This window comes from Polyodon spathula, chromosome 7 (assembly GCF_017654505.1).
Source record: "Polyodon spathula isolate WHYD16114869_AA chromosome 7, ASM1765450v1, whole genome shotgun sequence".
Classification (NCBI taxonomy): domain Eukaryota; kingdom Metazoa; phylum Chordata; class Actinopteri; order Acipenseriformes; family Polyodontidae; genus Polyodon; species Polyodon spathula.
Window position 1 is genome coordinate 6,139,188 of NC_054540.1, and position 26,518 is coordinate 6,165,705.

Consider the following 26,518-nt stretch of genomic DNA (forward strand, 5'->3'; position numbering starts at 1 on the left):
GGGTGATCTAGCCTGTGTCACTGTACATATGTCTAATGCAAGCAACTGGAACTGAAGAGCTGCTCCTGAGCTCAGGTAAAATCAACACAGGCTTATCAAAATACAAAGAACAAAAACACAGCATGTGATAAACTGATATAAGAATCGCAGAATGACTGAAAACAACATCAAAATGTAACTTTAAAGGGGCTCGCTGTTTAATGTGTGTTTTTTGAATCTGCTGAGTGAAGATGCACTTGCTGTAGGAGTGTATGTGTGTTTTGAATCCTCTGAGTGAAGCTGCTCTTGCTGTAGGAGTGGATGTGTGTTTTGAATCCGCTGAGTGAAGCTGCTCTTGCTGTAGGAGTGTATGTGTGTTTTGAATCTGCTGAGTGAAGCTGCTCTTGCTGGGGTAGGAGTGTATGTGTGTTTTGAATCCGTTGAGTGAAGCTGCTCTTGCTGTAGGAGTGTATGTGTGTTTTGAATCTGCTGAGTGAAGCTGCTCTTGCTGGGGTAGGATTGTATGTGTGTTTTGAATCCCCTGAGTGAAGCTGCTCTTGCTGGGGTAGGAATGGTTTGCCTTGGAGGGATGATGTACCACTCCTGCACCAGCACATGTGGGAAGACCTGCTTGTCCCTCTCTAACAACGAGGCCTGTGATGATGACTGCGCTGAGGGCTGTAACTGCGCTGAGGGTCTATACTACGATGAAGCCCGGCAGCGCTGTGTCACAGAGTGAGTACCATGCTGTTGGGCTGTCTAGCAAGCATATTTCTTTTTTAACACTTGATATAAATATATTACAGCCCCCCTGTTACTGGTAGAATGCACTTCTGTTTGTTGTTTTTGCTAGGATCTGTGTTATTATTGTTCCATTCACAAATAAATTATTTCCTACCCTAGTAGTGCAATGTTGTGTGGGGATAATATTCACTTGTGTCGGCAGCAAAAATTCAGTGTATTGCTTTTTTTTAAATTGTGCAATGTGTATTTCAATGCTTGCTTGAATATCGCATTGTATACTACGCTGCACAACAACTGTACTGTGCTGAGATACATGGTGTCTAATTTTTCTTGAAAGCTGCTAAATAAAGAGGCAGAAGGTATCAAGCATATGCACATTAACACCTTTTGTTCTCCCCAAAGCTACTGTACAAGGGAAAAACCTCCGCTGTTTTGTTTCAGGTCTCAGTGCCACTGTTATTTCATGGGGGCTGTATACCAGTCTGGTGAAGTCTCCTTCAGTGCATCAGGCCCCTGGTGAGCAGCGTTATTATTTGACACTGTTCAGCTATGGCCACAAGATTGCATCACCTAATATTATATATATATATATTATATATATATATATATATATCTATATATATATAATATATATTATCTTATATATAATATAATATATATATATATGTGTGTGTGTGTGTGTGTGTGTGTGTGTGTGTGTGTGTGTGTGTATTTTATTTAAAATCATGTAATCAAACAAAATTAGTTTATCATGTAAAATAGTACATTAGTGTCTTTGACATTACGGGTTTAGTAGTAGTGTTGTCATCTGACCTTCGGTATTATTATCATGTCATAAATATATCACCTGGTGGTAGTGTGAAGGAATCGAAACTAGTGTGTATGGACATCTCACCTGAAAGGCAGAGCACAAGGAGGTTAAGTGACTTCCTCAGGGTCATGCAATGAGTCAGTGGCTGAGCTGGGATTTCAACTGGGTATCTCCTGTTTACAAGGCCAGTTCCTTAACCATTGGACCACACAGCCTCCTATAATTTCACGTTAGATTTGGAAATTACATATTTTTAAATTTGTCTGTTTTTTTGTCAAGTATATGGAAAACTACAACACGGTATGTAATTCAATATGTTAATGTAACATTATTCAGCAGATTTCATTTGACTTTATGAAGCAAAATTAGTTAATTCTATAGGGTGATGCAAAAATTTGCTTATAGCTGTACATACATATAAATATTCATATTTTTATTCTTGTTTAAATTTTTCATAGTTTCCATTTATGTTGTTTAAATAAATAAAAAATAAATAAATAAATAAAATATAATAATAATAATAATAATAATAATAATAATAATAATAATAATAATAATAATAATAATAATAATAATAATAATAATTAGCTTTTTTGTTCTCCAGCCTCTGTAGAAATGGAAGGATGGAATGTGCTCCCGAGGAACCAGGTATGTTTTTTTCTCAATCAATGTGTCTTGTCATACTATTAAAAGTATGCTGCCCCCTTTTCAGATGGTAGTAGATTGACAGACTTAACCCTTCTGTTAACTTTATATTGAAACTTTTGTTTGTGCTGCATCTGTTTTTCTTCTGAGCTTATTTTGACTTGCTTTGATGAGAGAAAACATTCATGTTTGATTTGCCTGTCATGCCTTATTCTAGCTCATTCAGTGTCGTTATTCTGTACAAGGATGGCATCTGTTAAGTTTCATCCATACTGTATATACACCTCTGTTATACACCTTTCTTCCAGTTATATATGTATTTGTCCTTTTTTTGTTCAAGATTTTTTGTTTCAAAACACCTACTGGTAATGTAGAGGGAGTCATTTAGCACAGTGATATGTTGATGTTCTGAGTTTAAGCCAATGCCCTTGGCAGAATTAAAAGATTGTTACATCTCATATAAGTCCTATTAGGGTCATGACTTAATAACAATATGAATATAATACTCCTAAGAAATGTGTGTGTGTTGTTGCAATGCTCTGTGCTGAGCTGCCTTGCTTCTGAGATCAGACGAGCTCCTATTAGGTGGTTGTGTACTGCTACTGAAAAAAAGCAATTTCTGCAGAGCCTGATCCAGGGGACTGCCCCCCTGGGAAGACTTACTTTAACTGCCGAGACCACCAGCCTGGCCAGCCCCGCACTGGCATTGCCTGTGAAGTAACCTGCCGCAACCTGATGCTGAACCTGACCTGCCCACCTGCCACCCCCTGTGTGAGTGGGTGTGGCTGCCCAGCAGGGTAAGAGCTCTGCACACCCAGCAGCAATGACTGTGGAATTGTTCTGAGAGTACAGTGCCATCACAGGATCGCTGCACTGTAGTACTGCTACATTACAGTTTATATTGTAATTCTCTGTAATACCACTAAGTGTCTTTTTACATGGTTACCTTGCTAATAAACATAATTACTGATAAAATGGGCATATTTAATACTACTACTACTACTACTAATAATAATAATAATAATAATAATAATATATTGGTTAACATGTGGCTTGGAATCCAAGCTGTAGGAGAATAGTAATAAAAAAAGAGAAGGGTTTCTGAAACAAAATCAACCACTCTTGTTAATGGATTGCACAAGTCAGCTGATATTATTTCATATTTTTATCAGAACGAAAATATGGGTTATTTTTTTATGATAAATAGGTTACAGAAAACGATGTGCAGCGCTTAAAAATCTTAGCACTAAGTTCAAATGCCAGTTTGATATTACAAACTTATGATGTGGGAGGTGAAGGAGAGTTGAGCATAATTCTAGAGTGCTACAGGTAAGACAGCCTGACATCCTATGTATTATGCTGTCAGTCTACGGTATACATGTTTGAGCTGCAGTCCCACCCTGGTGATACGTCTTTAATAAATGGTCCAATCCACATTCTCGCTTTCTTCCCAGGCTTGTGAGGCACAAGCAGGAGTGCTATTTCCCAGAAAACTGTCCCTGTGCCTGGCTGGCTTTGGAGTATTTACCAGGAGAGGTGGTGTCCACACCTTGTTATAAATGGTATGTCCGGTAATATGAATGAGGTTGATAGATACTGGACAGTGTTGCAGTAAAAGCGATGCACCTGCCTATGACTAATGGCAATGTTCTCTTTGTTTTATCATTGGCTGCGGTGACCAATTTATCACTATAGCGACATCCAATTAACTGAGTTACCTTCCTGTCATTGTATATGTTTTTACAGTCTGAAAAAAACTATAGGGACTCATCCATTAGTTTGTTAGTGACCTTGGTACCCAATTATTGTTACCCAATTTAACTGCAACTATAATCATTAACCTCTGTTGATAAGCATTTAATACAAGATTTTGATTTTCATAGCACTGACACCTGTAAGGTGTTACTTCCACCCTTGGCAAGGGTTACCTCTCTACCTAGTTGAAAATTTTGATATCTGATGAGCTTGCTAATAATAAAGTTTTTTTTTTTCGAAATCTTGGATAAGTCTTAAGGTGATTAATACTTTATATGTTACCCTATTTGTTTAATCTGAAACCCCTCACTCTCTGTTTTCTCTTTCCAGTGTCTGCCACAGAGGGTTTTTCAACTGTACCCACTACCCTTGCCCGTCTGTGTGCACTGTTTATAGTGATCGGCATTATCATACCTTTGACGGGCTGGAATATGACTATGTCAGCGACTGTCAAGTCTATTTAGTAAAGGTAGGGAGAATTGTGTTTGAATTAAAGAGCGGCTTTTAAAGCAATATGGAAATGAATGCGCTTATTTTAACCTGCTGTATGTTGGTGGTATGAGTGGAGGATTAAGAGAGCATTACTTTAACAAAGCTTCCTGTGCTAAGTCATTGCTTTGAGTTTATAATTATTTGTATCAATTGTGGTCAACCCTGGTACTGAAGTAAACCCAACAGTCTGTATTGTCCAACTGTATTGCAGTCTGTTCCAAACAGAGCACTGTAGCTACAGACTATTCGAATAAAAAAAAGAAAATAGCTGTTATGCTTCACTAAAACCACAAGGTGGCACATGTGAGTCACAGGCTGCAAAATATTATTTTTCAATGATTTACAGCATTAAATTGTCTATATATAGGTTAAAAAGTAGTTTTATGTTAATTACAATTAAAGTGATGCTTTCAGCCAGTAACCCAGAAAACACTTCTGAGGTGAAATGACCCAGGAAGTGCAATTGTACCAGATGACCTAAGAATAAGGCATAGCAGCTGAGAACTTTCTTCAACCTAGTACCAAATATCATGCTTTAAACAGAAAATACGTGTTTGCTATAAAATATGTATATCTGTCAAAACTCTACATTTGAGACCAATGAAGCTAATGGAGGTATAAAACAGGTAAGATTTATAGAACATATTTTAAGGATAATAGCACAGTTAAATGTGCATTCACCATTTAGTTAGCTTAGTATTTTCGCATTTGAGAGACACCACCTGCTCGAGGCAGGAAGTAGGGCTCAAGAGTAGTAGCCTATGCTCTGTTCCCATGCTTGAGTCAGACGCCTGATCTACCTTCGAAGTCTTGCTGGTCCAAAGACGTTTGTGTTTCTTTGGTTATCACTGCAGATTTTAACCAGCTGGGCAAATATATATTACAACTTCGGTTTTATCATATTAACATTGAAATCTGATCTGTGTATGGGGGACAATCAGACCCTTTATCCCTCTGTAGTGTAAACTGAACTCTGGTTAACAAGTGACTTTTTACTTGGCTTCTGAACAAAACCCTTGAGTCTGTCCACACCTGCGGGGAGCACATGGAGTCCTGGTGCAGAAAGACTACCTCACAAGGAATGCTTTTCAGAGCAAGTAACAGCACTTCGGAGGGAGGGGAAGATAATGATAGAGCAGAACAATATGCCAGCAGCAGAGCCTTGTCTTCTTGAATATTTATGTGTTTATGTATTCATTTCTTTACAGAAAAGAACACTCTAGGCACAGTGGCAAGTATTACAGCAGTTCACCTTAGGAAGCCTGAGTTTGAACTTGTCATTAGTTCAGATCATCAAACCCTTATGCCCACTCCATCACCAGTCCGAAAACACCCTTTAGCCGGCTCGTAAAAATCTGTTATACATAGGCTATTCAGATAATGCAGCCACCCACAAACAACATCAGCAGAGCTGGGGTTACAGACAGCTTTGCACTCTTTTAGGTACCGCGGTGCCATTCCCCAATACACTTGTACTGGCACTGAAACAGTTTGTTTGCAAAGTTTCCAAACTGTGTCCAACAAAATTGTTAATACACATATAAACATGGGGCCTGTACTACAAATTCTGAGAATGAATATCCCCATACTTTATTATAGTATTATATGTCATTATAAGTATTTTAAGAACAGATTTGCGTCCCTTAAGAGCACATCAATGACTTCATAGAGCTGTCTGCTGTTTTCTGAGTCAACCGTTTGGTTGTTTAAAAGCCTCAAAGTCATGTTACAGATTGCTAGCTTTTGGACCTTGTTGACAGAACGTTAACAAACATATTAAACAGAGGAGCTCAGTCATTTTTAGGAGAGCTAGAGTCCTGGAGTTCTGGACTGCCAGGTTTTTTAAGTCAGCAGATTATGGACAGAGATTGTTCATGCAAACTTGTATTGACTAAATAAACACCCTATCTTAATAGCTACCACAGGTTATCACTTAATGCTCTTAGAAAAGTTTACTATAGTAAAAGCGTAGCCAAGTGTAAAAAAAGCCTAGTGAAAGCATAGTAAAGCATAGATAAGCATTGTAAATAATGACAAGGTATGGTGAAGCATATTAATAAACATGGTAAACCATGGTAAATGCATTGCATAACCATTGGAAAAGGTATGCTAAAACTCCAAAAACTTACTATGGTAAAACTTGCTATACTGCAAATACCAAAATGTCATTATGCGTTTCTGCGAAGAGCTGTAATTGTGCTTTGTTAGCTTGTAGAAGATAGGTAAAAATGTTTGAACCCGAATATGCTGTGATCTATACCTCCACCTGCAGAGTGCTGTGATCTGTACCATCACCTGCAGAGTGCTGTGATCTATACCATCACCTAGAGTGCTGTGATCTATACCATCACCTAGAGTGCTGTGATCTATACCATCACCTGCAGAGTGCTGTGATCTATACCATCACCTAGAGTGCTGTGATCTATACCATCACCTAGAGTGCTGTGATCTATACCATCACCTGCAGAGTGCTGTGATCTATACCATCACCTGCAGAGTGCTGTGATCTATACCATCACCTAGAGTGTTGTGATCTATACCATCACCTGCAGAGTGCTGTGATCTATACCATCACCTAGAGTGCTGTGATCTATACCATCACCTAGAGTGCTGTGATCTATACCATCACCTGCAGAGTGCTGTGATCTATACCATCACCTGCAGAGTGCTGTGATCTATACCATCACCTAGATTGCTGTGATCTATACCATCACCTGCAGAGTGCTGTGATCTATATCATCACCTGCAGAGTGCTGTGATCTATACCATCACCTAGATTGCTGTGATCTATACCATCACCTGCAGAGTGCTGTGATCTATATCATCACCTGCAGAGTGCTGTGATCTATACCATCACCTGCAGAGTACTGTGATCTATACCATCACCTAGAGTGCTGTGATCTATACCATCACCTAGAGTGCTGTGATCTATACCATCACCTGCAGAGTGCTGTGATCTATACCATCACCTGCAGAGTGCTGTGATCTATACCATCACCTAGAGTGTTGTGATCTATACCATCACCTGCAGAGTGCTGTGATCTATACCATCACCTGCAGAGTGCTGTGATCTATACCATCACCTAGAGTGCTGTGATCTATACCATCACCTAGCAGAGTGCTGTGATCTATACCATCACCTAGAGTGCTGTGATCTATACCATCACCTGCAGAGTGCTGTGATCTATACCATCACCTAGAGTGCTGTGATCTATACCATCACCTGCAGAGTGCTGTGATCTATACCATCACCTAGAGAGTGCTGTGATCTATACCATCACCTGCAGAGTGCTGTGATCTATACCATCACCTGCAGAGTGCTGTGATCTATACCATCACCTGCAGAGTGCTGTGATCTATACCATCACCTAGAGTGCTGTGATCTATACCATCACCTGCAGAGTGCTGTGATCTATACCATCACCTGCAGAGTGCTGTGATCTATACCATCACCTAGAGTGCTGTGATCTATACCATCACCTAGAGTGCTGTGATCTATACCATCACCTAGAGTGCTGTGATCTATACCATCACCTAGAGTGCTGTGATCTATACCATCACCTGCAGAGTGCTGTGATCTATACCATCACCTAGAGTGTTGTGATCTATACCATCACCTGCAGAGTGCTGTGATCTATACCATCACCTAGAGTGCTGTGATCTATACCATCACCTGCAGAGTGCTGTGATCTATACCATCACCTGCAGAGTGCTGTGATCTATACCATCACCTAGAGTGCTGTGATCTATACCATCACCTGCAGAGTGCTGTGATCTATACCATCACCTAGAGTGCTGTGATCTATACCATCACCTGCAGAGTGCTGTGATCTATATCATCACCTACACACCTCCCTTCCTCCCAAGCTCATTGCTCTGCGCACAGCATACCCCAGAACAAGGGTGACAATGGATTTCATCTTTCATCTTCTCTCATCATTCGAACACAGCATACAGCATGTTATTAACATCTTTCACCACGTTTCCTCATTTTCTCTCCGCCCTATGAAAGGGCCTGTTCTAAAGGGTTATGAAACCTCTCATTACGGTGGCAAAATAGGTCGATACTGTAGCATTTTTGTTATTGTGATTGTGACAATTTTAACATTTTTTTTTTTTTATCAAGATTATTGATATTGTAGGTACTGGAAAGTTCATATCATTCACTCCTTACTAATTTGGTTCAAACTCTTTAAATTCTATTAGATTGGTTTCCACCTGTACAGACATCAATTATCATAACATTTCTTGAAAATGAGTTTTCCCATGCTTGCAAACAGAAGGTATTTTCTGCCTTTACGCTATGCCTTTCTATGTTTTCTGATCTTTGAATTTCAATTTGGCCAAATATTTCCACAGGGGGTCACTCTCGTAGAGGTTTAGCACAAGAAAGGTCTGAATCTGTTTGTATTTATGACACACTGTGAATATTGTGTTAAGGCTCAGAGTGAAACCTGGGATGGAATTGTAATTGGATGCAAGTCTGCAAGGTGTTACATTATGCTAATTTGGAGGGATTTTCAATAAGAACCACCTTTAATTCCATCAGGAAAGTTTGACGTTTGTCACATCTGATGTCTTAAGACTGGAACAGGCTTGCAACATGGAGATGCAGCTTGTATATGGTGACATTCTCCTTCTGCTCTATACCACATGTAGTAGTGCAGATTTGTTGTTTATTTTAGAAAACCACTTGCAGTAGGTTTAGCCCTTGTAGTCTAGAATAATTACTTCAGTACAGCTGTGTTTTTGTTTTTGATAATTCCTTTATCTAAAGCCACAAAAACAACAAAATGGCTGCTTTTGTATGGAACGAAAGAAGATTTCTTGATGGAATTAAAACCTGTCCCGGTTTCCTTCGAGTTCTATCACTGGAAATTGAAAGCCTCCAGTTCAGGTATCCAGCCCTGGAGTGAGGTCCAGCCGCTCTCAGTGCCGCAAAACAGCCCTCAGCAGGGTGGATTGAATCACTCGAAAACAGATCTGTGCACATTTTCAAAGAACTAATCTTGGGAAAATCAGAGACATTTTTAATTAGAACAGGATTGCTGTAATGTAATCCAATGAAATGTCAAATCCATTGGATAAACAGGACAAAGTCAAAATACCAAACAAAGGCGAACTTGTTCCAATCACTTTGCAGTTTCCTTTTTCCCAGACCTTAAAGCCAGTCTGAAAGTTTTTTAAGGTACATTTTCTTCAGGGTTTCTGTTTTAAAAACAAGGAAATTAAAGATATGTCAGCCCCTGTCTCTGTTTTTTGCAACGTTGGCAAATATTCGAAGTCGTTGTAACTTCTAATGGCAGCTTTTTGTTGTTGTTTTGTTTTGCTTTTTAATTAAAACATTTGATTGATTTCTCGAAAAACGACCTAGAAGTGGCCTCTTTTTCCTAGTGAATAGTTTGCTTTAAAGGGCAACAATTCCCCAAGGATCAAAGTGATCTGCAAGAATGTCTGCTTGCAACACTGAGAAGATCATTGGGCTTGTAGAGAGCGAGCGTGAAGGTACATGTACGATAGAGCTCACTGCACAATACATACAGATACACCCTGGTGGCACTAATACCCCCCAGGACTGAATGACGGTCCTTACCTTCTGCATAGTGAAAAAGCAGATTTTCTGAAGTGACCTGGTTTGAAAAATGACCACTAAGGGTGTGCAACTGTAATTTCTGCCCTTCTATGCAACTGAGGCAGAGGGGGTAGAAATTACAGCTGCACAAAGCTATCTCCTCCTATCATCAGTGATGTAAAAACTGAGAAACAGTAAAGACTAGTAAAGTGGCTCCAATGGGAGGGTCTGGATGAAAATGTGTGATGAAAACGGGTCAGTTTACTGAGCAGCATTGATTGATTTGATCTCACAGACTATAATAAAGCATCACCTGCTTTTGGTTTTTCAGAGTACCAGTGGAACTGAAGTCTCCATTACAGCTCAAAATAAGGACTGTTATGAGAGTGGCATTATTTGTATGAAATACCTTGTGATCTTCGTTGGACTTACCAAAATCTATTTCATCGACAATTCCGGAGACCCGGTTAGCAGCATTTAATTTCCTTGTATTTCAGAGTGTGTCATAGTGTGATGCCTGTTCAAAGTCTGTGTCAGCCCTGACAAGCATTGGATAATGAAAGCTATAGGGATACTTTCTGGAGTCACTGTACTGTACCTCGGTTTATATGAATTTATTTCGGTCAGGCGACTCTATTGTCCTGAAATCATTGTCCTGTACCTGGCAGGATGTCAGCTCATTTGAGGAAGCTTGTGAATTGTCTAAGAATGCTTTGTGGATATGTTTTTGTTTAGAGTTCATCAAGTGTAATTGGAAAGGGGTATGAGTTTCAGCTGTGGAAAGCTGGCTATTACACAGTCATACACTTTCCAAAGCAAGCACTCACGATCCTGTGGGACAAGAAGACAACAGTGCACATTCAAGCTGGGCCTGAGTGGAAGGTAAGCATCTAACAAGACCTGCAGCAATAGAGAACTGTGAGGCGCATGTAATTGTTCACAATGGGGAGGGCGCAGCGCCATCTAGGAAAGAGCATCGGAAAGATTGCGTTTGTATAGACGTAGCTACTAGTTTTTAATGATACGTACAGTATATGTTATCTAATTGTTATCTCAGTGCTGTACAGTAAGTATCCAACATTGCTGAATGGCCAATATGGGTGTCTAATGAATATGTGTAATGGAGTTATACAAGTACTGTATATTGAACATATAAATTCTGCTTAAAAATATATAATGAAATTATTATAGTGTTGACCAGGAAAGGGTTACAGTCCCTGAGTGGAAAACTTTTTGTATTCCATATGGACCATGTGTTCCATGTTGACCTGCAGTAGTCTGCTACTGTACATATACATATGTAAAACATTTGCCATCCCTATTGACCCTTTAACAAAATATGTGAACTTTTTGTTCTCCATAACTTCAAGCACATCAGCAGACAGATATATTTATCACAGAGTATGTTTCAGTGATTTTAGTATTTGGCTGTGCTGTCTCATATGTACCAGAGAGCAAGCAAATTTTTTTAAAAAAGAACATGCAGTGGCTCACAAGACATTCTGTTGTAATTCAAATATCTTTACATTTTCAGGGTCTGCTTACAGGGATGTGTGGCAATTTTGATAAAAACACAGTAAACGACATGACCACTTCCAGTAACATGGAGGTGAGCAATGCTCAAGCCCTTGGAGACAGCTGGGCCCTTGGACAGGTACAGTAACAGCTATTGTTTAACTAGACTTCATTTTACCCTCAGATTTTGTTAGTCTTCCTACAATGATTTATGAATAGTTGCCCAGAGCTGATAAATGAGTTCACAGTAAGCTAAGATGATTGATAAGGTATTTTGGATTACACTGATCAATATTCTACGTATATGAACTTCACCACTAATTTGTTCTGCATTGTTATACTAGAGTCTCCACTGGCTAGTGTTTTTGGTTGCATAATACAAAGAAAGTAACAGTGTCAAGTAACAAAACAGTGAAATAATTGCTTCTTTTCCCACAGTGTGAAAGTGACTATGTAGTTAAGAGGCCGTGTGAAGGTGACCTGATCCGGCAGCCATATGCTAAGAGAGAATGTGCTATTTTATACAGTGATGCCTTCGCCTCCTGTCACAATGTGGTAGGTAAAACTACATGGTCTCACATAAAAGTACTTTGTCTCATATACAGGGAGATATGAAAAATAGGACAAGCTGTGGCATCCATGGCAAAATAAGTGAAAGTGTTTGCAACACTGTAAGAAGCAAATAGCGCGAGTTTCCACAAGCCTGGTGTCTTCCAGGTCTGACACCGTCACCTTCCTGTCCACATGGTGGAAACAGTGGCTCCAAAAATCATTAACAGACTCCTAATGATCCAAAGTAATACTGTGCCAACAAACAAACTACGGCAAATAACAAGAAAATGCCCAAGAAATGGGAGTGGTCAGTTAATAGAAAGGAGCTGAATCATTATGGCAAATATAAAGCAAGCTTATAAAGAGGCATTACAAGATACCAATTCCCTAATAAGCTGGCATCAAAAGCTCTACTACACTAATACCAAACATCATTGCTAGGTTATGAAGATAGCGGCCACTAGGTGGCAGTGTTTTATTAGTAGTCAAGCAGTGCTGTTACTTTAGAAATGGAACTGTATTTCTACAACGGCAGGTAAACCCTGTGTCTCATCCTGCAGCCTAAACTAGCCATAACCGTAGTCAGATATCCAAGATAAGCAAACAAACAACCAAAACAAAAAAATAAATAAATACATAAAGGAACAATCTAGGTTGGAGAGCCTAAGACATAGACTTTTGTGATCCCTGCAGTGTTTAATTTGGCAGTTTGGTTTGTTGTTTTTTTTAGTCAGTTTCAGTGATTTTTGTCTTCTCCTCAGGTTGACGTGACTTGGTTTTACAAGAACTGTCTGACGGACACCTGCAATTGCAACCGTGGTGGGGACTGTGAGTGCCTGTGTACCAGCATTGCTGCTTACGCTCACAAATGCTGTCAGCAGGGGGTAGCAGTTCATTGGAGATCTCCTACTGTCTGCTGTAAGTACCATATCCACATAGCGAAAGCTGTATATGGTGCTTTATTTATTGGGAAATTAATAGACACAAAAATATGAAGACATAAATAGTAGCATTTGAGGATTTGCATTGTAATTTAAAGCTTTTGTTTCAATCATATCTTGAATAAAATATCAGTGTTTTCATTTAAAAAGACACCATACAGTAGTGATAGATAAAAAATAAAATAATAAAAAAAAAACAGGCTGTTATGTTTGAAATTACTTACCCCACCACCTTTACTGCTTTTTTCTTTAATGCGCTAATGAAATGTTGACAAATACTTAAATTACAGAATAAGGATCTTGGGATCTCCTGATTAAATCACAGCAAAAAACCTAAATGGAGAAAGTCGTATCTGAATAACGTGAATAAGTCTTTTAGTAAAAGCACAGTATTTCTTTTTGTGCTGCTTGAAAAACTATACAGCTTATCTCTTGCTTCACCTGATCTCCCCTGGCTGCTTGGAGAATAGCTTATCAATAGTTTAACTGTGGTGCTGTAATAACTAAGGCTGAGGGAGTGGGCCTAATCCCTAACTCTTTTCTTGGATACAATTTTTCCAGCCTCCTCTCGGAGTCCCATCTCTTGTTCAGTTCCTGTTCTGTCCACGTCCCATTGTATTCTCACCCAAACACTCCCTCCTGCTCCATTGTTGTTGTTAAATAAATACTATATATGGGACCATGCCTTGTTACATTAAAAAAGTTCAGCTTATATTCAGAAACAAAACTGGAGTGTTAGGCCTCACTTAAGTGTGCCATGTTAATGGTTTCTCATATTGAGAAAGCACCCTTAATGATCACTAAGTGTTTTGGTTGCATGGTATTATGTTTTTATTAATTCCTTATCACTGACTCTCTACAAATACATAATAGATGCTGTATTTAGTTGGTTATTGCAATAGAATGGGTTTTGCAAGACGACAGTATATGTAATTAATGTCAGCGTGGATTACAAATCAATACATTATTGCTATTTTGTAGCTGTGGCATGTCTGCACTAAAATGATTTCACTTTTATGTTTTGTTTTGTTTTTACAATTTTCAGCCTATGACTGTGAATACTACAATCGAGGTATGTGACAATCCTTATGAAGCTGAAGTGTATGCAGAGTGTAGATTGCTACCACTGTCTGAGCATGCTGCTTCATTAGACATATAATAACTGTCAAGTTATAAACCATTTCCAAAGAATATTGATTAATAAAACAAAGGCAAACAACAACCGCCGCACATAACAATAACAATGTAATAATAAAGCAATGGAGTATTGTATTGCAAATGGAACGCTGGCCAGTAAATACATATGTAATTTTTAAATATATGTATTTTGACTTTGTTTTTGAATATTCCTGAAAAAGGTGTTGAATAGATTGACCATCGACTTGAAGAAGCTGACAGCTATGTAGCATTACACAAATCAATACATTTCTGTTTTATTTTAGAACTTGGTGATGGACCTTATATAGTGTATAATTCTGCGTACAATGACACCGTCTTCGGGGCAAACCTGACCAGTGGGGAAGTTTTCCCCTTGCCCAGAATCAGTGCTGAGGGGAACGTGCTGTTTAACTTCATGATAATTTCAGGCCTTTACAAGGACAGATACTCACGTAAGCTTCATATCGCAAATCTTTTTAATCTTGCTTAGTATATCTTTAGCTCTTTATCTTTAGGGCTGTACTGTACTGTACTCAAACCGTTTACTCCAGTCTTCAATTATCTCTGATTTTTTTTAAAGAGGTAAAACATCTGTTAATTTTACAAAACTAGATCTGAACAACTAAGTAATGTATAATCCAAGTTCTCTTAACCACTCTCAATGTTTTTGTTTCTCCTTTTTCTCTTTTAAAAGTTATAGGAGTTAATTAAAGACTGGAGGTAATGCTTTGAAAATATGGCCCTTAGAATCTTTTGACGTCTGTTGTCATGTGTGTAGAAATCCCAGAACAAAATGTCACTGACATGTTTAATAGCCAGTTTAGTGAATATATGGGTTAAAGGTAATCCATTTTGGATGAATGCATTGGGAAATAAGAGATAAAATGTCAGTGTGTGTGCTATTATCAATTACAGATACAGTGAGGAAGGTCATTGTGGAAAATGATTGCCCCAAAGGATTGTTACCGACAAGGGGCTATAATCCCCGAAGCCGCAGGAGGTAACAATAATCTTCCTGAGGGGCATTTAATTTTCCACTGAGCCAAGTGTGCAGTACATACTTAATATATGAATCAGTGAAGAAAATAAGTGAGGCAAGGTTGGATAGTAAATATGACTTTATATATACAGCTCTCCGTCTGGCTTCCAGATGGCTGCATAATACGCTCTTAGTAGTGCGTTTAGATCCTGGCCGTCATATTTGTTTACATCATCGAGTTGAATTTGTTTGAATTTCAGAAAGTCAGGAAAGAGTGACAGTGACATTTTAATCACCATGTTAGTGTTTGGAGGCTAACTCCAACATTACATTGAAAACTGCATTTTCACAATGGAACATACACTTTGTATTGGATGACAAGAATAGCCCAGTGACATAACCAGCACTTACTGGATACATCACTCAATGGGATTTAAGACAACTGAATTAGGACCCATCTATACTGTACATGTGTACTGTGTTTAGATCATTTTTAGCTAGACAGAATCGAAGTATGTTTGTTACAGATATAATACTCTGGACCCGATGACTATACTTTCCCTTTGAAGTTGGAATGCCCCTTCGTAACCTTACATATTAATTACTGCATGTGGGATCAGTGACAGATATAAAACCTAGACTTGAGTTTCCATGATCCGTCCCAGATGGGTGGGTATCACTTGACATCTACAGATCATGCAAGTATTCCTGTAGATGTGCTCTACAGCAATTCCGTTTCTGTACAAGTGCCCCCCCCAGCTGTGCCTTACAATAACAGCCTCAATAATCCTGTGTGGTAACTGAATGCCTCTGACTGTGGATTAGAGTGCTGTGTACCTGATCCTCCAATTACAGACTGGACTTGGGTCTGTTTTATTGATCTGAACAGTGCATGGGAGTAGTTTAAACAACTATTTAGATACATTGAATACCAGCTTGCTATGGTATACCAGAACCTTAATGAAGCCTTGAAACGCATGGTGAACTCTGCTGGATTACAGGTGTAAAGACTGCAACTGCAGACTGACAGCCTTGTGGTTTCCAAGTGAGCATATTACAATGCAAAAGATCCCCCTGAGAAAGCACATAGCTACCTTGTCTCACGTACAGGGTTCAGAACTAACTGATTCAGCAGTGCACATTGTAATTTTATATGTAAATATACAAAAAAGCACAACTGTAGTACAAGTGTGTTTGCCTGCCTTCAAATATCTGTCTGATTTGGATCATACCAGATAATATTCTTTTGCTGTAATAGCATGTTATGACAATATGTTTCTCACAGGGCTGCCAGTTATCTCCTTTGAATCTGCTGAGAGACCCAACTACTTCCTGTGGGCCTCTGAGGATGGTTCTCTGCGCCTGGAGCAGTGGAGTGCCAGTGAGGAGTTCCGTAGGCAGGCCACCTACTTCCACCACCAGGGCCTGGGGATGGCAGGCTACAGCTCCTTCGAGCTATACAGCCAGAAGGGCTTCTTCATCACTCTCACGAGGACTGCTGCCAGAGCCTTGGGGTACGACTACTCTGAGGAGTTCAAGCACATCAGCAGTTTTACCATTGAAGGTGAGCAACAACTGCGTTCGATTCTCCAAGCTTCTTACTTACTAATCGTCATTGGCATGTTTTTTTTTCAGAATGAACCCCCCGACCAAATAAAATTACTAAAATAGAAATAAGCAACTCAGGCATTTAATTTAAGTAGTCTGGGTTGTTTATTTTACATTTTTCTTTTCCAAACAGTATTTGGAGTAAAAAAGGCAACTTCTGTTGTTTTGAGAGTGGTCTTAAAAAAAAAAAGAGGTAAAAGAAAGTTTTGGAAGATCCCTCATACTGGGATGACAACATCTGCTTTTACCTGGGATCATTTCAGACTTTAGTCAGGCCTTCTCCATGTAATCATCTTCAAACTGTACAATGTTATCAAAACAAGGTTTGATCTAATTGGATACTTAAAGGCCTAACACGTTAATAATACTCAGTGTTTTCATTTAAAGTGATGTCTTACTGTTGCTAAATTGGGCTTGGTTCATTCAACACCACTTACAGGCAATAAAACTGTTCAGCACACTGGTTTCTTTCTAATAGCAATTAGATTGTGTCACATCGCTGTCTAAAATTACAACATTGAACTACCTACACTACACAAATGCCAAACTTTAATTGGACGTGCAAACGCACTGCATTTCAGCGAGCACAATGGGAGCTTAATAAACCCGAAGTGTTGGAATGTAAGTAGAGAGGCCATGTGAGCCACAACTAAGGCTGGCCTAGAATAGCCAGCCCAGCACTGCAGCCAGAACAGTGTACTCTTCAGGGCCCTTCTCCTGCGTTAGCTCACATCCATCAGAACAGTGTACTCTTCAGGGCCCTTCTCCTGCGTTAGCTCACATCCATCAGAACAGTGTACTCTTCAGGGCCCTTCTCCTGCGTTAGCTCACATCGCTCAGAACAGTGTACTCTTCAGGGCCCTTCTCCTGCGTCAGCTCACATCCATCAGAACAGTGTACTCTTCAGGGCCCTTCTCCTGCATTAGCTCACATCCAGCTTTCTTACCCCTTGCATATAAACAGTCAGTTGATACTCTGAGGGCGACAGAGTCACAGAATGTCCATTCATTGGGATTTTGTACGCAAGTATACATGTCAGTACACATTTAAAGATGTGTTTTTTTGTTGTTGTTTTTTTTGGGGGGGTATGTTTATGGTATGTAGTACAAGAAATCTTACTGTTAAACAAATTTATAAGACATACAGCTAATATTACAGTTCATCAGTGAGTAACTTTACAGAAAGATTAGGATAACTAATGAAATAGTTGCACTGTTATTATACATGAACATGAATAAAAACAGGCATAGCAGATATACTGTACATATTAGTACTGTGTCTTAGATTCGTGTTCCTGGCTGCTGTTTTGACTGGAGTTATTTTTCTTCCAGTATTGAAGAGTTACGTCCAGTGCTTTTAGTTATGCTAACATAATTATTTAACATGAAACAACCAGACTTCATTGATTTCCCAGCAGCCTTAGCGACTCTCTTGCAATGGCTGTGCCTCCTATAGTGTGCACCGTTGTGTAACTCACGGAATTCCAAGCATGTTCCTTGTGAGGCTGTTGCTAAATAATATTACTTGAAAAATGCCAGAAATGATTAACCAAGGGTGCTAGGTAATATTTACTAAATAATTTCATAGATTTGTAAGTATCTGGCTACACTTTAAAATCCCTTAATCATTTTACATGATACATTAAACACAACTGCTATTTAATTTTGTCAGACAGCAGCACGATTATTCCATACAGGATGATGTGTGAATGGAGGTACCACAGCTGTGCAAGTCCTTGCATCAAAACATGTAGTGATCCTGATGCTGTGAAGTGTCAGTTTTTACCCCCGTAAGTACCTGCACTCAATACAGTGTGTAAGACTTACTAATTGGGTTTTATCAAGCAATTGCTTTAATTATTATGTGTTTTTATTGTTGAATGCTAATTATTCTTTTTTGGTACTTCAAATAGGGTAGAAGGCTGCTTTCCTCGCTGCCCTAAGAGCATGATTCTAGATGAGGTGACACGAAGATGCGTATATCCAGAGGACTGTAAGTATAATGCTTTGTGTGTGTGTGTGTGTGTGTGTGTGTGTGTAGGACACTGCAAATACAGTCAGTCCAAGCCTTCAAATGGCCATGTACTGGACTTGACCTAATGTAGGTGTAATTGCTATGTCTTTAATTTATAAAATAAGTGTGTAGCCATTGTAATATCAGAAAATAAATTATAGTGACCCTCTCCATACATCACCATTAAACATACTATCTATCACTCCCATTTTGTTTGGAGATAATCTGAGTATATTGCCTTAATCAGATCTATAAAAAGACCTTTTACTTTCTGTATACAAAATGTATACAGTCTGTTATTAAAATGACTCATATGTTCTTCTTTCATTTGTACAGGCATCTTTCTACCACCTACACCAACTCCGTATATGTTTGTGACAAAGTCAAACAGAACTACAGCATCACCCACAACGACATCAGCCACTACTACTGTCTTAACAACCCCGACTGTAACCAAAACAGAGACCACCTCCACAGCAACATCTACCACTGAGCACAGCAGTGCTGCAACTACCACAAGCTACGCTACTGTGATGACAACCACAGTCTCCACCCTGGTTCCTTTGAGTCCGCTCTCTGCAGTGACCACCCTTTCCACCTTACCATCAGTTTCCTCTGTCCAGACGTCCACTGTAACTGAAAGCCCCACAACTTCTCCCTTCCTGACCACCAGTCGGATCACTAGTGCTCTGCCAACCCTCAGTTTAGAAGACACTAGGATGACTTCAACAATGACCATCACAAGCCAACCTGAAGTGTTGACCACAGAAGTGGGGACAACTACCCAGGCTCCATTGTCTACCGTCACAAGTGAAGTGCCTCCCACCTCTTCAACTTTGTATACTAGAGCTACAACCACATCAGAAGGGACAGTATCCACATCTGTGAGTAGCTTCTCAACAGAAGGCCCATCAACTTTACAGCCAACCACCATTACAGAGCCTTTTACAACTACAGCTTTGGTGACAGCAGCCACAAGTGTTTCCTCTCCAACACCTTACAACGTGTCCAGTGCCGTGACAGAAACCACAACTTTAACAAGAGGAGCCACCACAGCTGCAACAACTGAATTACCATCATCATCCACAGAGCTGAAGACAACTGACACAACAGCATTCACGACTACCACTGAAGTGTCAGCTCCAGCCTTGACTCCCACTGCAGTTGTGCCAGTTCCTCCATTCCCACTCACAAGTGAAGTGACACACACATCCTTGGCCACTTCAGTGCCCTCTACTGTTACAGAAACGTCACCTCCAGGGCTATCCACAAGCCCCATCACAACAGCCCTTTCTACAACCGAAACCATGACAACCACCATAGAGGTGGAGACTTTTACACAAGAGGTCACAACTGCTACTCCCCCATCTACTAATACCACTTTAACTGACCATACCACCTACAGCACAGTGATGCCTTCAATACTACAGCCAACATCAATGTGCACAGTAAGAGTTATATTGAATAAGTAACATGTCAGTGGATGATATGAATTCCTTGTCCTTGTCCTTTAGTTCAAATCTGCCTATTATTAAAACTGTGCAAAACAAACTTGGGTTTGAGGTTTTCATTAACTTCTCACTTCAAAGGAACACCCCTCCAGGTACGTCAGGGCAGATAGTTGAAATAAATCATGTTGTGTATTTTATCTGTTTTTTTTTTTCTTGTCTTCTTGCAGCCCCCATATTCCTACCAAGTGGATGAATGCAGTGAATATATCTGCTTTAACGGTCACCTGATGTTCCACAATGCCTCTTTGCAATGTCGGAATAACGTGTCTCAGCCTAACTGTGGGCTCCTGGGAATGCCGGTTCAGATTAACAAAGACAACTGCTGCCCACAATGGGAATGCCCATGTAAGTGCCCATTTTCAATGTTCATGTTCAATATAAGTTCATACATTGTGTGTAGGGTGTCAGCTTAAACTGTGTATTAACTTCTAAATCAATATGTACAGGATATCATCTATACACAGGATTAGACTAGGAATGCTGACAAACCCTGAACAGTGATTTCTCATATGTGATTACAATACAGTATATAAAAATGACAAATAAAAACTATATTAGAAATGCTGTTGTTTTTTCATTTGTATTAAGGAATTTAAGTATTGTATTGATAAGTGAATTGTGAAATCATGCTGCCTCTTATTTGAAATCCATATATTTTTCACCCATGCTACAATCTAATCATATGCAGGTCGCTGTTCCATCATTTCTGATCTGCGTGTCATCACGTTTGATGGCAATAACGTTGCGCTTTACGATAATGGCTCCTACATTCTGGTTCACCTGCCGAGAGAAAACATTGTGGCTCACATTGAGAAATGTCCAACGAGCGAGGTACAGCTACTGCCTGTAAAACTATCTAGAATGGAATATTTTTTGTAATGATACATATTCTGAAAAACATTATTATTCATTTTGACTTTGTTAGCGTGGTACAGTACAAAGTTGTCAAAGGATATCCTGGGTGTGGACTCCCTTGTACAGTAGAGCTGCCATCAGTGTTGATTGCAAGAACGTGTTGCTTGAGTAGCATTATCCTGAAAGAGCTCACATTGCCACCCTCTGTGCTACCCTTGCTCTGGCTTCAGTTGCACCAAATTTGATCAAGTATTTCTTTATTTGTTCTCACTCTGAGGTTGCACTCTCTATCAGTTGAAATGTTTTATGTTCTCTGTTTGTACCACACCTCCTTCAAGTAAATAATGTACTGTATTTATTTGGTTCACAGAGTGTTAACTCTATAAGACGCCCCGTAAGTAATTTTTATTTCATTATCTGTTAAAAAAAATAAATAAATAACAGAATTTCATATCTTAGATTATTTACCAAAAAGTAAATAAACTATTTTTTTTATTTCAAAGACTCCAACAGGTGGAACATCTGGGCTGTGTTTTAAAAAGCTGAATATAACAACACATTCATATAAGGTTCTTATCAATCAGCTGGAAAGGAAGGTACGTTCAACGCTGCTGTAGCTTGAATGGGGCGGTGCCAGTATGTGGTGCCCATAGGAATGACTTCCCTGATTTGTTCGGTCGGTGTTCATTCAGGGTTCAGATGCAAATGTGTTGGTATTTGGATTTTTGTGATTTCCAGTTTTCACCTACCACTATGTGACTTTGTTTTATTTCCAGGTGTCTGTGAACTTCATTAATGCTCGCCTGCCATTCACGAGGCAGAGTCTGCATATAGATGACACTGGCACCATGTATGTAATCAACACCCCGGGGGGAGTGAGCATCCAGTGGTACCACAGTACTGGCATCATAGTGCTTCAGTACAGCCCTCCGTACAACACAACCAGCGGGACTCAGGGCCTTTGTGGTCAGTTTACTTACACGCATTCAGTAATGCCCTGTACATCCTTGTGTAGTGCTTATATATACCATTAATTAGATGCAGTGCTATATCTGCATATCAAAGTTAAACATTATTATTTTTAACTTCATAAAGTCCCTGAACCCAATAGAGTAAACAATGTCAGTGTGGAACATGGCTGGATGGATAGATAGATTAATAGGTCATTCCATATACCCCCACAATGATACTAGCAATATCTGTAGCAAGTTTCTTCAGGACTGGATAAGATCTAAAGTTTGACATGGAATAGGAATGGATGTGCAACCCAACTGGGGTATAATAGACACCTTCTCCTATAAGCATATCCTACTGTACAAAGTTGAGAATTTGCTATTGTCTTAAGGATGTGAGGTATTCAGCCGCTCTCCAGTCTAAGCTACTGTAAAACAAAAGCTGCTGTCATTTAAAATGCTTCTGAGCACCTCAGTTGTTGACTTTCTTTTTAAATAACATGTTACAAGCTTGGACTGGTAAAATTCAAGAGCTGCTGCCACACTTTCTCTCTCCTTTCCAGGCTGCTGTGATGGAAACCCTGCGGACGATCTGAAGCTTCCCAATGGGACTGTCATTAGAAACGTGGAGGACATCCCCGTCTTCCTGTACAGCTGGATGGTGCACACGTCAGAAGAGACCGATTACTTCAGGAGGGTGGGAGACAACTGCACCACAGGCAACTGCACAAAATGCTTCCAGATGCTGAACCAAAATCCTTTCACTGTGTGCCATGACAAAGTAAGTCAATTCAAAGACTAATAGGAATGTGATTTATAATGTAGTCTAAATTACCCCATTGAATTAAGTTATGTAATGCTGAGGGATTTGCCATTAGGACATTTATTCATTGCAAGTGATCATATTGATAAAATAAATTGTATTTAATACTGTGACACAGCCTTGAGAATCTCACAGTGCACTTGGTTGTAGTAGGTGTTCCTTGATCTGACTGATTGGTTTAGCTAAAATAGCACTGCAATTAGCTGAAGCTAGAGGGGGCATGAAGTGTGCAGTGAGAAAGTGGTGTGTACAATCCCTGAGTCCTGTGGTGTGTAAAATCCCTGAAGACTCTTTCTACTTCGTTACTCCTAGAGGATGTCCTAACCCATGTATTATGCAATATAATGTTATAATCTTGAGGTGACTGTCAAATCATCTTAGTTTGCTTAAATCGCCATAGTGTTACTATGGAGGGTTAAACAATAATCACATAAACTGATAATGTTATCGCTAGCGGTGATGGTGCTGTCATCAGCATCTCCTTTTATAGACATGAGACATAATGTAATAAAGAACTCGTCCACTGTAAAGTAGAAGCCAGGCTGCAGGTCCCAGCAGTACTCTGGTTGCACAGATCTGTAAATTTTACTGAATTATAGTGAAAGACAGACTCATCTGTTGTAGAGGCAAGGTGTGGGATAGCAGGGGAGGAAAGGGAGAAGAAGGGATGACAGAAGAAGTTCAGAGAGGGAGAGTGAGATAGAGGGGCGGGAGTGTAGAAGGAGAGAGAGCAGGGAAAGTGGGAGAGAGATCAGATGAATGAGAGATTGGGTATAGTGAGGGGGCAATAGAGGAGGGGAGGAGTGACCAGGGTAGTAGGGTGAAGAAGGAGAGAGATGAGCGAAAAAGCCAGTGTAGACAAGGAGCTATAAGATGACAATGAGAACATGAAAAACAAAAGAAGCAGAGCAATTAAGTAGGCGAGAACAAGAAGTGTAATAGAGGAGGAGGAGAAAGAAGAGGAAGAAATCTCAGATATGGGCTGAGAGAGGAAGATGAAGAGGTGATGAAGAATGGAGAATGGAGAACCAAGTGTTATACATCTAATACATCTAAATTATTGAACCTTAAGAAAACAGTATGTGTGTGTGTGTGTGTGTGTGTGTGTGTGTGTGTGTGTGTGTGTGTGTGTGTGTGTGTGTGTGTGTGTGTGTGTGTGTGCTCTTTATTTAGATAAGTTCCAATGATTTTCTATTGGTTTTGTTGTTAATTGTGTTTTACTGTTATACGTATAAAGTGCTAGTAGCTAACACAATAATGTCATGTTTTGCACTTCCATTCACTTCATACTGTAGGTCATTTCACTTCAGCAGTGTCTTCTGGGTCAAAGCACGTTACTGGCTGCTGGCGTGTCATTTATTGGGGGTAGCAGTTGATTGGTTAGGGACAGGGAAGAAGGCAGTGAAGTGGTGCATACAATTGAACTCTCTAGGTGAAATGACCAAGAAAGTGAAGCACAGTGCACAGAGCATGCTTTACCCTAATGTAGTACCTGGATTAGGGTTCCTTTTAGACCTAGATAGTGAATAGAAGTGTAGCTATAATTCAGCGTTGGGAAACTGCATTCTAAACCTGATCTTGTATTAAGTTTTGATGAATTTAGGGAATTGATCCCATGTCTTGTCAAAATGCACAAGGTTTAATTGTCTATGGCATTTTGCTCCATTTCCAGCATTCTCGTCTGACAGTTAGAATGAGAAAGTACAGTGCCTAACAGACACCGATGTTATGTCCACAAAGGTTTCACCAGAGCAATTCTGTGATAAGATCTGGGCTGGAGATCTTCACTACAAGAACCATGAATGCGATTTTCTTGCTGCCTACGTGGCGATCTGCTACACTCACAACACCTGCATCAACTGGAGGACGCCGGGATTTTGTCGTGAGTAGCTTCCACACTCATTACCTCTCGCAAGAGATAAGCTGATGTGCACCATTACTGTGGAAAGCCTAATTCCAGAACCCATGTTCATCAGTGCTAAGATTATTATATTAGGATTACTTTTTAAAATATGGGTCCTATTTCACAAAGCTTCAACATTTATTTGACAGATAAGACCATTTGTCCTGTGTCCGGAGTCGGTTATTATCTGAGACACAATCTAATATGACTCTGTGGGTAGCTTTGAAACTTGCCTTTGGTTTGTGTTTGTTTTTGATGCCCTTGTAGTTCCACACTAGCAAAAGACAAGGCTGGTTTTGTATCTGGAGCATAATTCTACTAAAGACATGAAACCAACTACAGCTGTAGTGGTACCCAGGAGAAAAAGGGTTCTGAGACCAATACTGATGGAGAAATCGAGCACTTCAATTAGAATATTGAAAGCCATTCTAATAAAGACTGGCACTTCTAAATATTTTTTCAAATTGATACCTTGTAAAGCGCTGAAGTGTCCCCCGGGAAAGGAATACCAGGCTTGTGTGAGCACCTGCAAAACAAAGACCTGTCAGAACAGAGAGTACTACGAGGAATCCACGTGTTCCTACATCAGGGAGGAGTGTGTGTGCAAAAGTGGGACCATCCTACACCGAGCTGACTCTGCATTCTGTGTCACAGAGGAGCAATGTGGTCAGTAATGCAAATACATTGAATATACAATAGAACTCCAATCCTAAATGTGTTGTTCTGTGTGTCCGCCTGCATCTATTCTTTTGGGAGTCTCATCTTGTCAGCGCTCAGTAGATGAGCAAGGTTGGACCTGGTCAGTGTGGGATAGGTAACCTTCAGGGTGGGGCACTCAGTAGAGGACCCTCTTTACTGTAGGCCCAGGGCCCAACTCAATGTTCCAGTCCAATTTCAAAATGTGGTAACAACTGGCAGTAATTTGTCATACTATTCTGATTGGGGTGATGTATATCTTCTGTGAAGAATGTCAATGAATTGTGAATATTCCCCTTTGTTCCTCAGTTTGCACTGACAATGAGGGAGGGCCCCGGGCCCCTGGGGAGGTTTGGAAGGGCTCCATTAAGGGCTGCTGCATGTACAAGTGCATGGAGAACGGCAGCATCATTGCAGTGGAACCCAACTGCAGCGAGGTGCCGACCCCTATCTGTGAACGGGAGGGGGAGTATGTCATTGATGTCATTGAAGAGGGGGCTTGCTGTCCAAAGAAGATCTGTGGTGAGCAGCTGACCTCACTGTGCAATCAGCTACTTCTCAGAAATGCTAGAAATCTTTTCTGAACTGAAATAATAGTTTTCCCTTTGCATGTTACCTCTACTGAAAAAGTCATATGAAACAAAAGACTGAAAGATTTTGTCAAGTTCAATATTCCAATGAAAGGCTACAGTTGAGGTTAACCCAAGCCTATGTGATACTTAGTATGACCTCCATCTCTAATATAAAGTTGTCTGAATCATACAGTAGATTATTTGAACAGCAACATAAATGAGTACTTTTACAATATTCAGTGAAAGTAATCTTTTTTTTTGTTTGTTCTTTTTGCAGAGTGTAATTTAACCATGTGTGACAATGAGGTTCCTGCCTGTGAAAATGGTAATAAACTTATGATTGGCTACAGCACTATATCCTGCTGTCCCGATTATAGATGCGGTAGGTTTTAATCATTTGTAGTAATGTAGCTTTAATTACTAATCCGATTGCTAACTATA

At 39.8% G+C, this 26,518-nt stretch overlaps 1 protein-coding gene across 1 annotated transcript in view; it reads left to right on the plus strand.

The window, feature by feature from the left end:
* The window catches only part of LOC121318995 (otogelin-like protein), a 50,135-nt gene that overhangs the window by 14,496 nt on the left and 9,121 nt on the right, over nt 1-26,518 (plus strand). Inside the window, exons 15-41 of the mRNA XM_041256232.1 lie at nt 549-714; nt 1,165-1,239; nt 2,139-2,182; nt 2,805-2,976; nt 3,634-3,741; nt 4,265-4,403; nt 10,330-10,464; nt 10,734-10,880; nt 11,533-11,652; nt 11,952-12,068; nt 12,827-12,983; nt 14,052-14,078; nt 14,449-14,616; nt 16,429-16,707; nt 18,423-18,540; nt 18,664-18,743; nt 19,101-20,212; nt 20,443-20,620; nt 20,964-21,106; nt 21,501-21,524; nt 21,634-21,726; nt 21,907-22,096; nt 22,647-22,864; nt 24,647-24,788; nt 25,290-25,475; nt 25,815-26,027; nt 26,355-26,459. Of these exons, the coding sequence (XP_041112166.1) occupies nt 549-714; nt 1,165-1,239; nt 2,139-2,182; nt 2,805-2,976; nt 3,634-3,741; nt 4,265-4,403; nt 10,330-10,464; nt 10,734-10,880; nt 11,533-11,652; nt 11,952-12,068; nt 12,827-12,983; nt 14,052-14,078; nt 14,449-14,616; nt 16,429-16,707; nt 18,423-18,540; nt 18,664-18,743; nt 19,101-20,212; nt 20,443-20,620; nt 20,964-21,106; nt 21,501-21,524; nt 21,634-21,726; nt 21,907-22,096; nt 22,647-22,864; nt 24,647-24,788; nt 25,290-25,475; nt 25,815-26,027; nt 26,355-26,459 (4,656 nt within the window). The remainder of the gene's footprint in view (nt 1-548; nt 715-1,164; nt 1,240-2,138; nt 2,183-2,804; nt 2,977-3,633; nt 3,742-4,264; nt 4,404-10,329; nt 10,465-10,733; nt 10,881-11,532; nt 11,653-11,951; nt 12,069-12,826; nt 12,984-14,051; nt 14,079-14,448; nt 14,617-16,428; nt 16,708-18,422; nt 18,541-18,663; nt 18,744-19,100; nt 20,213-20,442; nt 20,621-20,963; nt 21,107-21,500; nt 21,525-21,633; nt 21,727-21,906; nt 22,097-22,646; nt 22,865-24,646; nt 24,789-25,289; nt 25,476-25,814; nt 26,028-26,354; nt 26,460-26,518) is intronic.